Raw genomic sequence first — 17,041 nt, 5'->3', positions numbered from 1 at the left:
AACTCCCTTCATGTGTCTTATGCCTAGCAGACATTTTTTTCCAATGTCCTACCTACAACTTATGTTAGCTGAACAGCAATAATGAAGGGACATCTGATATTTATGCCACACTGGAAATGCACTACTAACTGATCTAGATTTGTTCCAAACCACTCTAACTGCAAAGCAGCCATCTTAGGAGAATTCTGCAAGAGCAGCAGGATAATAAAAACAAAGACTTGTTACAGATTTTTCTCTTCCCATCAGCAAGATGACAATTATACTGCATAGGAGGAATCTAAAAATCTTTCTTGTATGCCACTGAATTTTTACTTTTTGTACAGCATCATGATAACAGCCTGAGGAACTTGGATTCTTCAGGAGTTTAGAAAGTTTCTGAGAACATTAAGAGCTGAAAATGTCACTCCATATAACATGCTGTGGTGTTTCTACAGATAGACAAAAAACCCCACAATACTTACACTTCTACAGAACAAACTTCCTATACAGGAATTTGAGCAGTTTATTACTTTTGATATTGCATTTCATGCAAGCAATAGTAACCTTTTTAAAAGTTTGTCTTCTCTTATCAATCATCATGATTTCTGCTGGCATTATAGCAGTAAGGCACTGGAAATCTTTCTAAAGCCTTTTTAGATTCATGTACTTCACTTCTGTGAGCGACAAATTTAACAGTCTTGACTGACTCAGAAGACAGAACCCTACTGTCTAAATACAATATACAAAGCTATGTTATATAAACTGTTAGTGTCCACTTATCCAAAGTTATAGTCCATTATCATAGATTTATTTAGGTTGGAGGCAACTTCTACGATGATCAAGTCCAACCATTAACCCAGCACTGCCAAGTCAACCACTAAACCATGACCCTCAGTACCACATCTATGCCTATTTTAAATACCTCCAGGGATGACTGCCCTGGGCAGCCTGTTCCAACACTTGACAATCCCTTCTGTGAACAAATATTTATTAGTATCCAATCTAAACTTCTTCTAGTGTAACTTGAGGCTGTTTCCTTCTGTCCTGTCACTTGTTACCTGGGAGAAGAGGCCAGCTCCCACCTGGTTACACCCTCCTGTCAGGCGGTTGTAGAGAGTGGTAAGGTCTCCCTTGAGCCTTCTTCTCTCTAGGCTGAGTCCCCCACAGCTCCCTCAGCTCCCCCACAGCTGCTCCTCATCAGCCTTGTGCTCCAGACCCTTCCCCAGCTCTGTTGTCCTTCCTTGGACATGCTCCATCCCCTCAATGTCCTTCCTGCAGCGAGGAGCCCAAAACAGAACACAGGATTTGAAGTGTGGCCTCACCAGTGCTCAGCACAGGGGACAATCCCTGCCCTGGTCCTGCTGCCACACCACTGTTGGTCCAGGCAAGGTGCCTTTGGCCCTCTTGGCCACCTGGGCACAGATAGCTCCTGTTCAGCCACTGTTGGCCAGCACCTCCAGGTCGTTTTCTGCTGGGTGTCATCTGCAAACTGACTGAGCATACAACTCAACCCCCTATATTAAGTTACTAGCTTAAATAGGGAGAAAAATAACATTATTGGACATTTATCTCTCTGGTACTTTAGCCAGTCTGCATTTGAGAAGTCAGATTATTTAGGTTCCTGACAAATTTGGTAAGATATGCAAACTGCATGGCAGAAAAGGAGCTTAGCTCCCAGGCAAAAAGTAACAGATAAATTGCACACTAGAAACCTTGATGCTATGCAGCACATACACACTGCCCAACTCAGATTCTTAAACAATACACATGGGAATCAATGACCTCACCAGAATATTCTGTCTATTTAGAACTGCAGATGGAATTGTGCTGTGCTTGAAAATGGTAATCTCCTTGTGAAGACATTTTTGTAAGCGCATGAGACAAACCCAGATTATTAACACTTTTCTTTATTTAAGCCTTAAACAAAAAAGCAGAAACTTTACAGTACCCCCCTTAGGAGATGCCCAGCTTTATTGGTCTGGTGAACAAAGCAGCTGCCTGTCTCCCAGGGGCTGGCTGTCTCTGGCCTGTGCCCTTACCTGGGGGGGATCTGTGGTGGCAGGGTGCTGCTGGCGGGGGCACTGGCACCCAGGTCATCCACGGGGGACGTGCACACCGGCTTGCTGGAGGCGAACTCCAAGGCATACTGCAGGACATCTACCAAGGGGAATCGTTTAGGACCAGAACCATAGCTTAAATATCTGTTAACCACAAAATGTATTAATGCCATGACTCACAGATAACAACAACAACAAAAAGAAAAAAAGAAAAATAAAATTATATTTTTTTCTGATTGACTGCAATTAATTAAAGCAAATCTTTCCTAGTACATTTCATGAATCAGAATTACAACACTTAGAATGTATCTTCCAAAGAAAGCGTAAAACAAAAGAGATATAGAAATCTCTATAAACAAAGCGTATAATTGCAAAGAGTTATTCTATGTAGCCCATAATACTATTTGCATTTACACAGTTATCTATAATACCGTTCTAGTCTCTGTTGTAAAACTGTGAGGTACTCTTTGAGTCTCTTGATTTCATCTCGTTTAATTCTTGTTATTTCTCTGTTTTTGTGCATATACCTGTAAAACATGAGATTTAGAAAATAGCGTCAGCCCATAGTATTCCAACAGTGAAACTGAAGTCTGTCTCCATCAGCCATAATAAAAACTCACCCTCTAAAACCTACAACATACTCAGCACTAAAACAGAACTGAGAAGAAAATGAGCCTTTCCTTCCACAACTTTCAGAAGATGCTTTTTCCCCAGTGTCAAAAGCTCTGTTGATACCATGGATCACAAACATGTATTAGAAAGCCACTATTAGAGAGATTGCAAATTAAGCACTTTAAGTGGCAACCACAGAGCAATACTCCTGTTTCATTATTTAGGTTCATAAATAACATTCAGCAGCTAGCTGAAAGTCATCCTGGTATTTTAGCTCTAGAGAGAAACTGCATGCACCCATGCTGAGAATTCACTGCATGCTTGAAGAGTATCTGGAATACCCCAAAATATCCAACTTGGCACCCTGTTTCCCAAGTAGATCCATAAACGGTGTGATTTTTCAGAGTATTTTGCCTGTGTACACAAGTACCTAGCAATAAATGAAAGTGGAAGCAGGTTTTTGACATAAAACAGCAGCATATCTTAAATTGTGATCTATGTGTATTTTCTGAAACACAAGAAGCCCATGAAAATTTTAACTTGTATAAATAGAACATAAATTTACTATGATTCAAGTCAGCATAAGACACATCATCAACTTTAACAAACTTGCAAGATGTATTTTATATTCACACTAGAATTTTGTTGATAATATTATACCATACCTGTCTAGATACAAAATTGGAGGAAATTCTAATTTGTTGTGTATCTTCTCTGGTCTCCCCAAAGCCTGATTAAACTCAAATCTTGATAGCTCAAAAGTTAAGACAGGAGGAAGCTCCGTGAACCAGTGCTGGATGAAGAAACAGAAATCCCCAAAATTAATACCTTCCAATAGAAATTCAGTAATAATGATACAATACCTGCAGACCACACAGCTGTGAAAGAAACTGGTTTTAGAGGGTGGGTCAGCATAAGTTTTCCAACGCTACCACCTTCTCCCTTCAGTGTAAACACAGACCATTTGTTGCCCATGCTGCATAAGAGCTTTGCTATCTACATACCAGCAGAGGAGGCTGATAAATACTTGTTCCACTCACATTTATTTTGCTTATATAAAGTCAGCTCATGCTTGAGCATACCTGCCTTGCCAACTGTTCTGCTCCTTTAACTCCTCAAAGATATTGAAAGGGTTGTTTACACTGTTAGCAAGTGCTCATCCTGCTGTAGTTCTCTCAGACTCAACTTTCTGATCATTTCATTCACCTGACATCATTCAAAGCTTCTAACCCCCTCTGAAACACGATCAGCGAGTGTTTGACATTTCCTCCATATTAGCAGCTTAAAGTTTCTAGTCATGTCTCTAATCACTGCTATCATCATCTTACCCCATTTGTCTTTGACTGCTCAGCAGAGGTCTATCCCTAGTCCCTACATATATTGTTTCCCAACTACAATACAAATCTAGCTCCAGCTCCAGCACTGAAGATATTTTTGTTCCTCTCCATTCTCAAACATAAAATCCACGGTCTACCCATCTAATAAATTTTGGGTGTCTAAACATCACCTGAAGTTTTTCTGATTACTGCAGACACCATTGACACATTTGTCATCAGTGCCATAGCCCAGATGTGGCATTTGACTCAGGGTTCACTTCAAGTTCTCATAATCCAGTCAAATGTCTTGAATAGTCTTTTTATACAATACCTGGCATGCAGCCTTATCTTCCTGTGCTCATGGCTAAAATTCTCTTAAAGCAGGATTTAAGTTCCTCAGGACAGAGAATGTCTCCTTTTTCTGTTCCTACATTAGCTCACTTGCTGACACCCTGCTCTGTAACTGAAGCTTTTAGGTATGATAACAATACTAATACTAGTCAAGCTAAATACCCCATTAGAGTCAATGGTGGGAATAAGGAAAAAACCCAGAATGTTGCTTTGAGGATCTTTCAACACGTGTGAGTAGCACATTATTATTCTCTTTAGGCTTTGGTATCAATCAGCTCAGGGAAAAGTTACTTGAAGTCTTTGTGAGACAGACCATGTTAAAGCTACAAGAAATTCAGAATTCTTTAGTACTTCCAAACCTTCCAGTGCATTGTAACATCTTTCAGCTATTATATTTAAACATAACTACTAAAAGAAGCAATATCACTATGGATTATTTCAGGGAAACATAACCGATTTACTTGGCCCTGGTAATAATGATGTAATGTTTTTTCTAGAATGAGACTTAATACATTACTTTTCTTGGTTTTCCACCACTGTCAATCTGTCATACAACTCTTTCACTTCTATTACCACATGCTAAGAAGCCAAGCTGACAACTTCACAAAACTCAAAGCTTAAGAGTAGACCTGTATATCAGTATCCTACTGTTTCCCAGTTTCCCAATATTACAAGTCTCAAAATCAAAACAAAAAAACCCACAACACCAAACTCTGACATTTCTAGTCAAGCATTTATAACAGAACTGACATTTTATGCATGAATACACACAGGTTCTCACTGTAAGACCACCTTCAGTTCATAAGATGAACAATTGTACTCTTGTACTAAGTACATACAAGGTTTCACCTTTCATGAAGAAATAAACTTGGATTGTACAAAAAACTTACGAGATTTTGTTTTCTTCCAATTCCAATTCAGGATACATGCTCATTGTAAAAGAGATGCCATAAAACATTTTTTGTAAAACACAGAATTGGCACGAGAACTTCAGACAGGGGGATGATTTCAGAGTGCATCACTAGGCTTCACAATTAAACCCCATGTATACTTTGATATGATTTAAGGAAGTAACATTTCAGTACTGCAAAAGATTGACATCAAGGAAGAAATTACACCTGAACCTTTTAGGCAAGCAGGAAAAAACCTCCTAAGATTTCACAACTTTAAAATCACTGTGATGAAACATGAACAGCTGTGTAAAGAGAAAGTAGCTCAGCCTTTCCAGGCAATGGGGATTCCCATCTATACAGCAAGTGCCATGAACCATAAAAACCAGACATGAAACCCCAAGAAAAAATAAAGGACACGACAACAACATCCCAAGAGAAGTCCACAGGAGCCCTTAACTCACCTCCTGACCAGACTTTGCAGAGTTTTCTGAATGGAGAGATTCAATTTCCCCTTCAATCATTGCAGCTTCTAGGCACTCGTGTAGATCTTTAAAGCCATTAACCTGTAGTGGATACTGGCCAAACATTTCTGTATTTTCAAATTTTTTACCTTCACATGAAAAATTAAATAGTTAATGTTTTAGAACAAATATTTACCTTGAAAAAAACTGTATCAATTCTAGGTCAATTGATCTAGTCTACTGAATGATACCTACATTTTCTCATTGAACAATTTAATTATATGTCCAAAGACAATTTCTTTTAAAATGTTGTTCAAACAATATTGAAAATTACTGTGTTTTCCTCTTCAGCCCATTTTTTTTAATGTTTTAGCATCTTTTGGTAATAAGCGAACCTCAAAATTGCTTGGCACCACAGACATATGGGAAGTTTTACACATATAAATCAAAGTCCTCCCCTGCAAATAGGAGCTTCATAATACAAATGTAAATTGTATCAACAAAGTCAGTGGAATTGCTGGTATGAAAGTGCCCTTTGAGTAAGTAGATTTTGCAAAAATAAGCCACGAAAGAAAACATTCATTTCTGTCCTGAAAAATAAGATTATAATTTGGTAACACTGTATTAAGATGTAAGTGCAAACATGAGAACAAATATGGGGGACGAGTGATTTCAACCTAGAATTTCAATTTATTTCAACCTAAACTCAGTAATAAGTCTTGCATCTCCTAGTTTCTTTTCATTTGTTTGATTTTTACATATCTCCTCAGTAAAAATGAGAATGTAAGGGATGAAAGTAGCTAAATATAAAGGAGCAAGAAATCTGCAGAACAGTTTTGAAATCTTACAACTCATTAAAAACATGCTCAAGATCACGGAATAACCTGGAAGCCACTTAAAAGACTATACCTGCTTCATTCAAATGCAAAAGTAATTCATTTGGATGAGAGGCAGGAGCACCAACATTAAAATTACTCAAAAATACTTTCACAGCCTCTTGGAAATAGAGAGCAGTACAATTCTGCAGATCTACTAATTACATTCACGTAAGATAAAGTGAAGCTTGTTGTTCAGTCTCTTCCTCCTTAGTGCTCTCCAACAGTGCCCTTGAGCAGGTTTCCACTGACTTGTTCTCCAACAAAGTGTACTTTTAAGAGGGTGAGTTTTCCATATGAGAAATTGTGCAGAAGGAAATGCAATTAACTGAAGTTTTAACTTGCATCAAATGAATCAGAGGGAGCAGGAGAGAACAGCTCAGTGAAATAGAGTATCTTGCCTTCCGTTAATAAGTGGTAACAGTGCCCTGATAATTTCTTCCAAGCATTTTTCCCTCAGCACCTCACCCCAACTTCTGCTGCACTGAGAATACACACTCAGCACCTGAAAGTTATGAAAACAGTCTTTGTGGATCCCTGCAGCTTGCTGCATTTCTCTTCAGTCTCATACCTAAGAAACCATTTGTCACAGAAAAATGTATATATGTGTGTTCTCCACTTCTGCTTCTGCAGAAGCAGCTAAAATCCTAAAACTGCATCAGTCACCTGTGTGCTAGGACAAGCACGGAACAGACATGACCAGAGAAGTCCAAATAGATTCTGATGCATACCTTCAAGTACACCTACGGCTAGAAATCGTCCATAAAACAACTCCACCATTGGGTTCTTTGGTTTCTCTCCATCCCTAAAAAACATAGGAACTGTGTTACAGAAAAAAACCTCCAAGTCAAAGCTACAATCTTTGATTTATTAAACTATGAACAAACTATTCTGAATTCATTATAGAAATGATGCCCATTTTACTGTTAATTTATTTCTGTACTTCCCTCTAATGACAATAACAATGATTCAAATATTTGCAGGGAAAAGCATATTCTGAAAACTAGTTTTCAGAAATGTTTCATTCTAAGACAATCTATGTAAACCGGATTCACTAATGAGTGGTTGAACTATACAAAACCCTTGTAAAAGCTGTTTAGTGAAACATTCTAGGAAAAAATAATGTATTTAAAAGAGTTTCCAGATGCTCACTAATAAAAACAATGAGTATTTACTTCAGAGATGAGTAAGAGGAGCAAGGTTTTGAAGTACTTTAACTACAGGATCAAAAAGCAAAATGGCATTAAAATAAAAAAAGCCTAATTGATTATCTACAAAACACCTCTACTCTTTATGTACTCTGGACTTCATGGAGCTAGATTTCTAACATGAAATAAGATGATGAAAAAAGACAACTAATGTAAAAAACCCAAAAGTACTGACATGTATGAAAAAAAAAACACACTTGAAAACTAAGCTACAGAGTCAAAATGTTTTCAGCCATACAGAGAACTGGATTTTTGGTCATTTGGTTTGCTTTTCACTCATCCAAATGTTCAACATGCAGAGCTAGAAAAAAAAAATCTTACCTCTCTTCTTCAGCTTTAATTTGGAAGGCATCTTCTAGCCAATCTAATAATTTGTGAGTAAATTCACTAACATCTTGCTGTTAAAAAAAAAGTGATCAGTTCACATATGTAACAGAACACATCGAAGTGTCCCCTTACAAGCACAGTTGAGCAGAATTCCCTTCCCCCTCCACCAGTGTTCCAGAAATCACACAATGTCTAAGACTATGCCATGATTGCATTTTTTTATGAGTGGATCTGGTGTTCCTCAGCAGTGACACTCTCCTGTGATCCTCGTTACTTGGGCTCAGCTTTCACATCATGCTAGTCCAAAGGCATCTCATGAATCCCATTGTTCAAACCCTTTGGTATCTCGCAAGTGGTGACTAATATTACTTTCATCAAGCACTAAATTCAGTGTACTATTGTAATTAAACCATATAACCAGCCATATAACCTCATGTGGAAAAACAAAGTATCTGAAGAAACAGAATGTTTCTCCAAAAAAAAGCAGAATATGCACATTAACATTTGGGTAATAATCCTGAATATGAATACTTAGATTCTCCAAGCCAGTATCTAAAGAAGCCCTATAATGGGATTGTACATTAACAGTATAGCCCTGGATGTACTGTTAGATCAGAGAAGTATTTCTCTTTCAAAAACCCACAGACTTAGAAGCTAAACTAAATCCTAAAAGCAAAAATATTGAACTAATTTCTAAAATAATAGAAAGAAAGTGTATTGACTAAAATAGTCCTGCTGTCTGGATTTATTTTTTTAGTCTTTCTAATAAAAGTAACCAGAAATCACATAATATTACAGGAAAAGGTAAAGACTGATAATTAGAAGTTGCTTATCTGTGGATATTAGGAAATACTGTTGTCCACAGTAAGTATTTCCTATTACAATATGACCACATAAAAACATGCATAAACTTGATTGAATATACATGGAATTTACCTGTTGGGAATCATTTGACTTAAAAGCGTCTTTAAGGATTTCAACTGCTCTTGATGGATCAACGTATTTTCTCTTTGAACCAACAAGAAGTGCAAACAGGTACCTCAATTCACGCATGAAAGGCAGATTCCTATGTTCCTGCATGTGAAGATTACAAATATTTAACAAACTGATAACAGAAATCTACTAAACAGAAGCATTACCCAATAAACTGAGGAACATCATAATACTATATAAGGTTACTTCTAGTATTACCAAGGTGATGCTGCATGCCTCTTACTTGTCAGGGTTACAAAATAATGCAGATCTCTGGGAAGAAAATTCCATTTCAGAAACTAAAAACCCCCTGAAATTACATCTAGATGATACTGTTTGTCTTGAAGTGGGCCTGAATTGACAACTGGACAAGTAGAGTTGCATTTAGGACAGAAATGTTTCTCTCAAGACTTACAAAGCCTTAAGTAACACACTGCAACAATATGCATTATTTTATTCAAATTAGTATTCCTCTGTACCTCTAGAAGAATTTCTTGTGAGCCTACAGAGTATTCGGCACCTTTTTTAAGCTTATTTTTACTGAAGGCTAGATTTCTAAGGTCTACATGAAACTTTATTATTTCTCTTGATACAAGTAAAATAGCCTACTCTCTACCCAATTTTGAAGTACAGTTCATGTGACTATGGCATTCTTTTGCTGGTTTCCAGAAAAGAAGAAATACTTTCTGCCTGCATAAGGAAAAACAAATAGACTGAAACACAAATACCATAGATTAAATCACAGGTTACCAATGCTGTGGAGATTGGATATCTACTCCTGAGTTTATAGTTGGCAAACTCCATGTAATATCCACTTGTTTTTAGAACAAAGTATCATTTAAAGGCAGCACAGATGTCTTGATACTGGTCAAACTGGAATTACCTGATGACAAACTATTCCCATGATCATCAAACAACAGACTTGTTTAGTCACTTCTGCCATCAATCCAGGAGGCATAAAGCTTTTTCTATGGAAAATCTGGTTTACTTCAGATTTAAAAAGTGCCCAGTGAATTTGCTGTGTTCCATGTAATACCTAGGAAAAACTTCTAGTCATGTAAATCTCTGAATTTAACTTGCTCTTCTAGTCCACCTTGCAAAACACCTGCCAGTTATAAACACTGTTCACAGAAAAGGCTGCACTTCAAGCTCCACCCTAATTCAGCATCCAATCCTTCTGATTTAAGAACAAAATCAGTCTCCCATTTAAAGCACTATATAATGAAGGAAACAGATTGGAAAAGTTGTATTTTTCTTGCTGTTTCCATAAGGTGTTCTATTAAAACAAATGCATTTTCAAATTTTAGATAAATTTTATAAAGATGCTTCAGTACCAGTGATAGTTCATACGCATAATACAAATTATTAACCACAGAAGAGTCTAGATCTTACTTTCTTTTTGTTAATCATGTACATAGTACATTACTACATTACCCAATTTTACACTACCACTTTGGCTGAGTTTTAGCCATACTTGTAGCCTTAGCTTGAACAACTGCCTGCAAGTGTCAGTAGGAATACTCAGAAAAAACACCTCCAAAGGCTACCAAAGTTCTCTAAAACTAAGGAAATCCTTGCTGCTTTTGACAAAGCTCAACTTACTGCATTAGACATGATCCTTGACCAGAAAAAACCCTAAAATCTTCAAAATAAGGTGGGCCAGTCCTGAGTTCCACAAAAGGACTTGCACATCAAAACAAAGAACTGATAAAGTGATCACAGCACAGCATATAGCTATCACCTCGAAAGCATCCTGTACATGCACCAACATAAAAAAAGATTAAAATATTTTTAACTAAGCACTGTATGGAAATTTCATAATCTACGGCATTCTCGATTTTACCACCTTTCCTGCCTGCATAAACAATTTCTTAATAGATGTTGGAATGACTTATTATTATAAATGCTTTTGAAGCAATCTACATATTTAACACATAGCAAACATTCATTATGGGACATCAGTTTGCCAGGAGAGTGAGATAATGATAATATTACAATAACATCGGAACAGGTGGAAGGGTGTGCTAACCTGGAGCACAGTAACCCCTTTCCTCTGAAAATAAAATGCTTCCTGAAGATACCACTGAGGTCAAATATTTAACTGGTCTCAGTGTGCACAGCAAAAAGATCTGTTCATATGACAGCAAGAGCCAAGAGAACTGGGACAGAAAAGAAGCTGCAGTAACTACACAGAATTACATTTGTTCTACAGAAGGAAATCAATGAAGACAAATTATTTCCAAATTATAAAGATCAAGATCAAATTGAAGATTTTAAGTGTATGCCCAAATTCAGAAAATCATAGCCCAATTAGCTGAGACAAATAGGGTGGGGCTGTTGTTTTGTTGGGGTTTTTTGAAGTAAACATTTATACCAACGACTTCTGGATCAAGAAGTTTACATGCCAAATTATTCATAGCATTTGGATTCAATATATTAATGGGAAAGAACAAACCCCCTGCTCTGCAATATTCCCTGAAGTACAACCACATGCTTTAATGCTAAATCAAGAGATTATCATCACCCCAGCATTAAACTTTAATTCTCAGCAACTGGAAGAAGAACAGGATGTAAACCCAAGTATGCAAAACCTGGGATTATTAAAACATGTCCTTTATTAGCATGGAAATTTGATCCCGAGAATGTCAGTCACATATGGCAGTTAATATTGGAATAAAAATAAAAATAAACCCCAAAAACTAAGGCAAAATAGTTTCAAAATAAGTAAGCAGTCGGAAATAAATTTCAGGGCTTTACTTTTTTTCTACTATGAACTGGCAACTTATATTACAACTCTAAATCAATTTGCCTCTAATTGCTTTCACTCATAAAGAATTAAAGGCACCATATTTGGGGGGCATGCATGCTTATGACTTCTTTCAGTCTAAATTCCAACTAGTGAAGCGATCCCTTATCCTAAATTCTCCTCGATCCTTTTTCAGCTGTAGATAAGACAGATGAGTACACCAAGTAATAAATGCTACTTCATTCTGGAATGCAAGTTAAGAAAGGAGAGGACACAAACTACTGCCAGAGATTCCTTCTAGCAGGCCTGCAGAAAGCAAGGTTTCTGCACAAAACCATGCACTTGCCTGGTGTCACATCACTGCACACAAACTTATTGTCTGTCATGGTCAGAATTTCTAAAATAAAGCACTTTGGAATGGCAAAGGCATTTGGCTGCAAGTGTCAATGCTTGGGCAAGATGTTTATGAAGACAGCTGCTTGTTTTCAGCTATTTTGTACCACTTTTTAGATGCCAATTGTTTTTTACATGCTGAAAAATGAACATAGAATTTCTGAGTAGTGAAGGATATCATTAAAACAGATTATATGACAAAAAATTAAATACTGGGCAGAAAGTCAATCTAAAAATGTTTCTTATTAAAATACACTGCTCCATCCCTACCTTGTGTTGGGAACACTACTCATGTTTTATTTTCACACCAGCTCATGACCTAATGCAAATATGCTTTCCAACCAAAAAAAGTGACTTCTTGCACTTTGAATGTGGTGAGGAAAGAAGAGGGTAGAGCAGGGGAGAAATTATCTGGTCCTTACTGAACATTCAACTTCCCTTTTATGGAACATATCCAGAGATTTAGAAAATGGGCACTGTTTTCTCTTTGTTTTCTTTTGCTTCTCTAATAACAACTCTTACTTTTGATAGTGAACATTCCAGACAAGCCTGAAGGGACAAACAACTAAGAACAGGCTGACAACACACTCCCTTCCTTAAATCTGACAGAAAGGGGCAACAGGCAAGTCTGATTCACTGTGCGGGTGGTAAGGCACTGGCTTAAGGTTGCCCAGAGAAGCTGTGGATGCCCCATCCCTGGGAGTGTTCAAAGCCAGCTTGGCAACCTCATCTAGTGAAAGATGCACCTGTCCATGGCACAGGCATTGGAACTAGTTCATCTTCAAGCTTCTTTTCAACCTAAACCATTCTATGATTCTGGATATAAAAAATTCATTGCCTATAAGTCCCTGCTAAAAATCAGGCAACCAAGTGTCTCCACATTTCATACAGCCACTTCCTTTTCCATTTCTTCCTTCCCATCTCATAGCATAGAAACCAAGGGGCTCCCATTGACTCTCTCCTCAAAGGATGCCCATGAAAGAAGGAAAACTGGCCTCTCTGGTCCCCCACTCCATGATCACAAAAAACCAAAGCCAAGGCCTTTCCCTCCCCAGTCCTATATGAGTACCACGATAAACATGAGAAAATTTATACTTACGATCACCTCCATAAAAAGCCAGAAGAGACAAGCTAATAAATGTAAGCTCAGTGTCAGATCATGAGTGGGAGGGAACTGGAATAAAAAACGTTTGCCAAGACAAGCTACACTCACATGAGAGATGCTCTGCCTCTCTCAGCACCTGCCCCATACTCTGCTATGAGGTTGATGTCATTTATGTAAGATCCACAACAGGAAGCTCAGAACTGTTAACTGGCACCTCTAAAACCCACACTGATATGAGCTAGAGAACAACTGCAAAATTCAACTACAAGACAGAAACGCTCTCATCAGCCACAAGAGGAAGTCAGCTTCTTGTTTTACCTTTTGGTTTCGGGGCAAATCTTGAGCATTTGCAGGAGGATTGAAATTCAAAACTAGTCTTCGAAACTCCAGGAGGTTAAATAATGACTGAAAAGAAAAAAAATTAAGAAAACCTTTAAGCACTTCTACAAACAATACAAAACTCTTCCAAATAAGCCTTAGCAAAACAAATGAAGTGTTAAACATATGCAATGTTAAGTTTTATTTCAGAAGGCAGATTATTGCTAAACATATTTTCACCAGAAGACAATCACTTCTGTCAAGAAAATAGTGTAATAATAAAACTCTGCACTTAATCACATAAAAGGAATAATAATTTTACATGATAGGCAAATTACATTTTACAACAAGAATTTTATGAATTGTAAAACTGTCAGTTTTCAAATTGACATGAAACACTGTTTAGCCATCTAAAATTTATGTAGGCCCTTTGTCATCTACTCCTCAGTGCACAGAGAGTACATCTCTGAATGTGAACGTAATTCCACTTGCATTAGCTGAGTATTTTGCATTCTGTCCTGTCCTCCCATTCCTGTATGACCTGAGGGATGCATATTAGAGTAAGGAAATTGGGTTATACAACTTTGCAGGTAAGGGACTGATAACATTCCCATTTTATGGACACATGAGTAGACAGGTATCTGTCTGTCTAGGACATGAAAACAGGTGACTGCAGGAACACTCACAAAGAACTCCACAGTGTAACACAGAGCCTGGAGCCAAGAGGGCACAAGAGCAAGATGACTGAGTTGCAAACAATAAAACTCCAACACATTATGCTGAGAACTGGACACCTCAGAACTTGTGAAACTGCATCACTGCTTTTCTGTACAGACAAAAAGCATCTTAACTAAAAATCACTTCATTACAGAAGAGCCTTTTGATGATGACGAGGTAGGAGGAAGGTCTGAAGTACCTTAAACATGCTCATCAGAGGAGCACAGGAAAAATCTGCCTTCCTATTTGTACTTTCCTGGGTTTACAGTCTATAATTAACTCTCCTCCCACTCCATCACATATCTTAGCTATTTGTTTTGGAAAGGCAGAGTTTACTTACCCCAGCAATAGACTTTGATCCCAAAACTTGTCCTACTCATGTAAAGACTGAAGTCACAGATTCCATCAGTTTAATAGGTTTTCAACACCACAGCGCCAAATAAGTGAAATGCAAATTGTGAAGAGGCCCTGCATTTCTTCCAGTAATTTAGAACATATTGGTAGCAAAAAAAAAGTTTGTGAAAAATTGCCATGTTCCTGATTCTCCTTGTGAAAGAGCCTGTACAGAGTCTAACCTTTTCCCATATCCCATATCATGCCGTATCCCCAACAAAGCAAAGAGGCTACCATTGTCATGCCTCTTTTTAGATTTAAAAAGTATCAGAAAATCAGCTGAGAAAAGACCTTTCTGACCTTGCTGAATCAAGGCAGACAACTGAGTAATCAAACTTTTTTCCTGTTCTGCTGTTCAAAATACATGTTCCCCTTTTATCCATCCTTACAGAGAAGGGAAATCAAAACAGAGTCCTTTGTTTGCTTACTCAAAGCACAGAAAATGTTAATATTTAATTCAAGTGTCAGTCTAGAAGCTGATACTAATTGAAGTTATGTCTCATGATGTAACAGCATTCCACTGTTGGGCTCTTCATCAAGCAAAACATAGCAATGTTTTATGTACAAAATAAACCAGCTGCTGAAATATAGTGTCCAAAGGCTGAATTCTCTCCATAACTAATCCAAGTGCCATCAAAGTGCCAAGCAGCTGAGCAGGCTAATTTCATAATACAAACACACAAATTATGCACAGCAAACGGTGCTCAAGTTTAGCATTTTTGCCTGGCATGCAATCCAACAAGTTTTTCACAAAAATTCAGTTTCTTTAATTCAGAACTCTACTGAACATAATTCCATGCTTTCCAACTGACCTGAACAAACCTATCTGTGCAATCTGCTGAGAGTAATTAAGAGGATTGTCCTATTTGCTCTTTTCTTCTTCAGTCTTGTACTATTCAATATTTCTTATGCAAGATGTTTAGTTGTTCAACTTCTTGCCCAGAAAGGTTACACTGTGTATAGTTGTTTTGAGATGCAGCAGAACCCTCACAGTTATCTGCTGCCAACACCACTAATGGCAACACCACAGGACAGTGTCATGCTGTAGCTCTCCTACACTGAGCTAAATCAACTTAAGCAAACTCTTACCTTTATTTTAAAAAGATCATTTCCCAGTGTAAGTGTAAACAAGTACCTGAAACCAACTATTTTTTGTGCCTGAAGTCCCTCAGTGAGAAACCTGCAGTTCTTCCTGAAGTAAGAAGATAAAAATGAGCTCACCTAAGCCCAGCAGAGACTTCCCCAGAGTCGAGAAAGGGGTGAGGCAAAACACTTTCCAGTTTGTTGACTTTCCAGTTTCCAGACCTCTGTCCAGGCTCCCTGCACCCAGGGTAAGTGGCCCATGAGGCAGAAGCTGCTCTTCTGCAGCCACCAAGAGACAAAGCAGAGACTGTCCCTGGCCCAAGCGCCATGCACTAGCCCTAGCCTAAAGCTCCAAACACATTTCTTTCTAAATACACTGCATGGAGCAGCACCTCACCTCTCACCCACTTGGCTTCAGCTGCACAAAGGTGTCAGGAGTCTCAGTGCAAGAAAACAGGCTGCACCTAAAAGGTGGATACTTCACGTCTACTGTCCTTTATCAAATATCTTTACAATTTACTAAAGTATGCAAAACTTTTGCATGAAAGAAAAACTTTCTACGAGGTGAGCTTGCAGGCTTTTTTTTTTTCCCCAGTGCATTTAAATCATTTAAAAGCTGTCATCTGGAAACTTGACCAAGCCAAGCTAAGTTATATCAATTCAAATTGCCATGAAGATCAACGAATTTTTAGAATACTGCCTTGCCTTTTGTCAGTTTCGGGGGGTGAACAAGACAGTTAAGAATAAATGAGAAGAAGCAAGAACAGAAATCCAGTCTCAGTTTGAGGCATTCACACCACCAATACTGAATAGCAACAAGACATTGTGGCTTTCCCCTGCCATAGGTGGTTATGATGTGTTTTCAGTCATATCAGAGAGAACTAAGCGGAGTTGTAGCTTCTATACTGTAAGATACTAAACCATTCACTTTTATGAGTAATGTTTGCTTACATTGAGTTCAAACACAATTTCTAAATATAAGTTGCCTTGGTTTCCTTTAACACACTCTGCTTGTCCCTTTTTCCAGCTTTAAGTCTAAGATGATCAAACATAAGGACTTGGCCAAAATTTAGGGTGACTGAGTAAAGGATTAATTCTTAACATTCAAGAACTGTGATGCTGCATTAATGCTGCAAGAACATAAATTAGTCAGCACATTAAATCTACAAATGCCTGGCATGCAACACAGGTCATCAAAAGCCACCCGCAGAGTCCCAAATTAATAAAGTTACTGA

The 17,041-nt window shown here is 37.8% G+C and overlaps 1 protein-coding gene across 8 annotated transcripts in view; it reads right to left on the bottom strand.

The window, feature by feature from the left end:
* USP25 (ubiquitin specific peptidase 25) overlaps positions 1-17,041 on the bottom strand; it is an 88,201-nt gene that overhangs the window by 24,767 nt on the left and 46,393 nt on the right. For 7 of the 8 annotated variants that reach the window (XM_083855400.1, XM_083855403.1, XM_083855405.1 and 4 more), the window contains 8 exons: positions 13,614-13,700; positions 9,016-9,153; positions 8,074-8,150; positions 7,276-7,349; positions 5,670-5,818; positions 3,314-3,441; positions 2,468-2,563; positions 2,019-2,180 (listed from right to left, as the gene is read on the bottom strand). In XM_083855400.1, coding sequence (XP_083711526.1) covers positions 2,019-2,180; positions 2,468-2,563; positions 3,314-3,441; positions 5,670-5,818; positions 7,276-7,349; positions 8,074-8,150; positions 9,016-9,153; positions 13,614-13,700 — 911 coding nt within the window. Of the gene's footprint in view, positions 1-2,018; positions 2,181-2,467; positions 2,564-3,313; positions 3,442-5,669; positions 5,819-7,275; positions 7,350-8,073; positions 8,151-9,015; positions 9,154-13,613; positions 13,701-15,944; positions 16,158-17,041 lie in introns of those variants that run through there. The other variant, XM_083855406.1, reaches the window with a different exon arrangement.

The sequence above is a fragment of the Zosterops lateralis genome (assembly GCF_965231275.1).
Source record: "Zosterops lateralis genome assembly, chromosome: 2".
Taxonomy (NCBI): Eukaryota; Metazoa; Chordata; class Aves; order Passeriformes; family Zosteropidae; genus Zosterops; species Zosterops lateralis.
The sequence above is the reverse complement of the archived record's forward strand: the minus strand, read 5'-3'. Positions and strand labels throughout refer to the sequence as shown.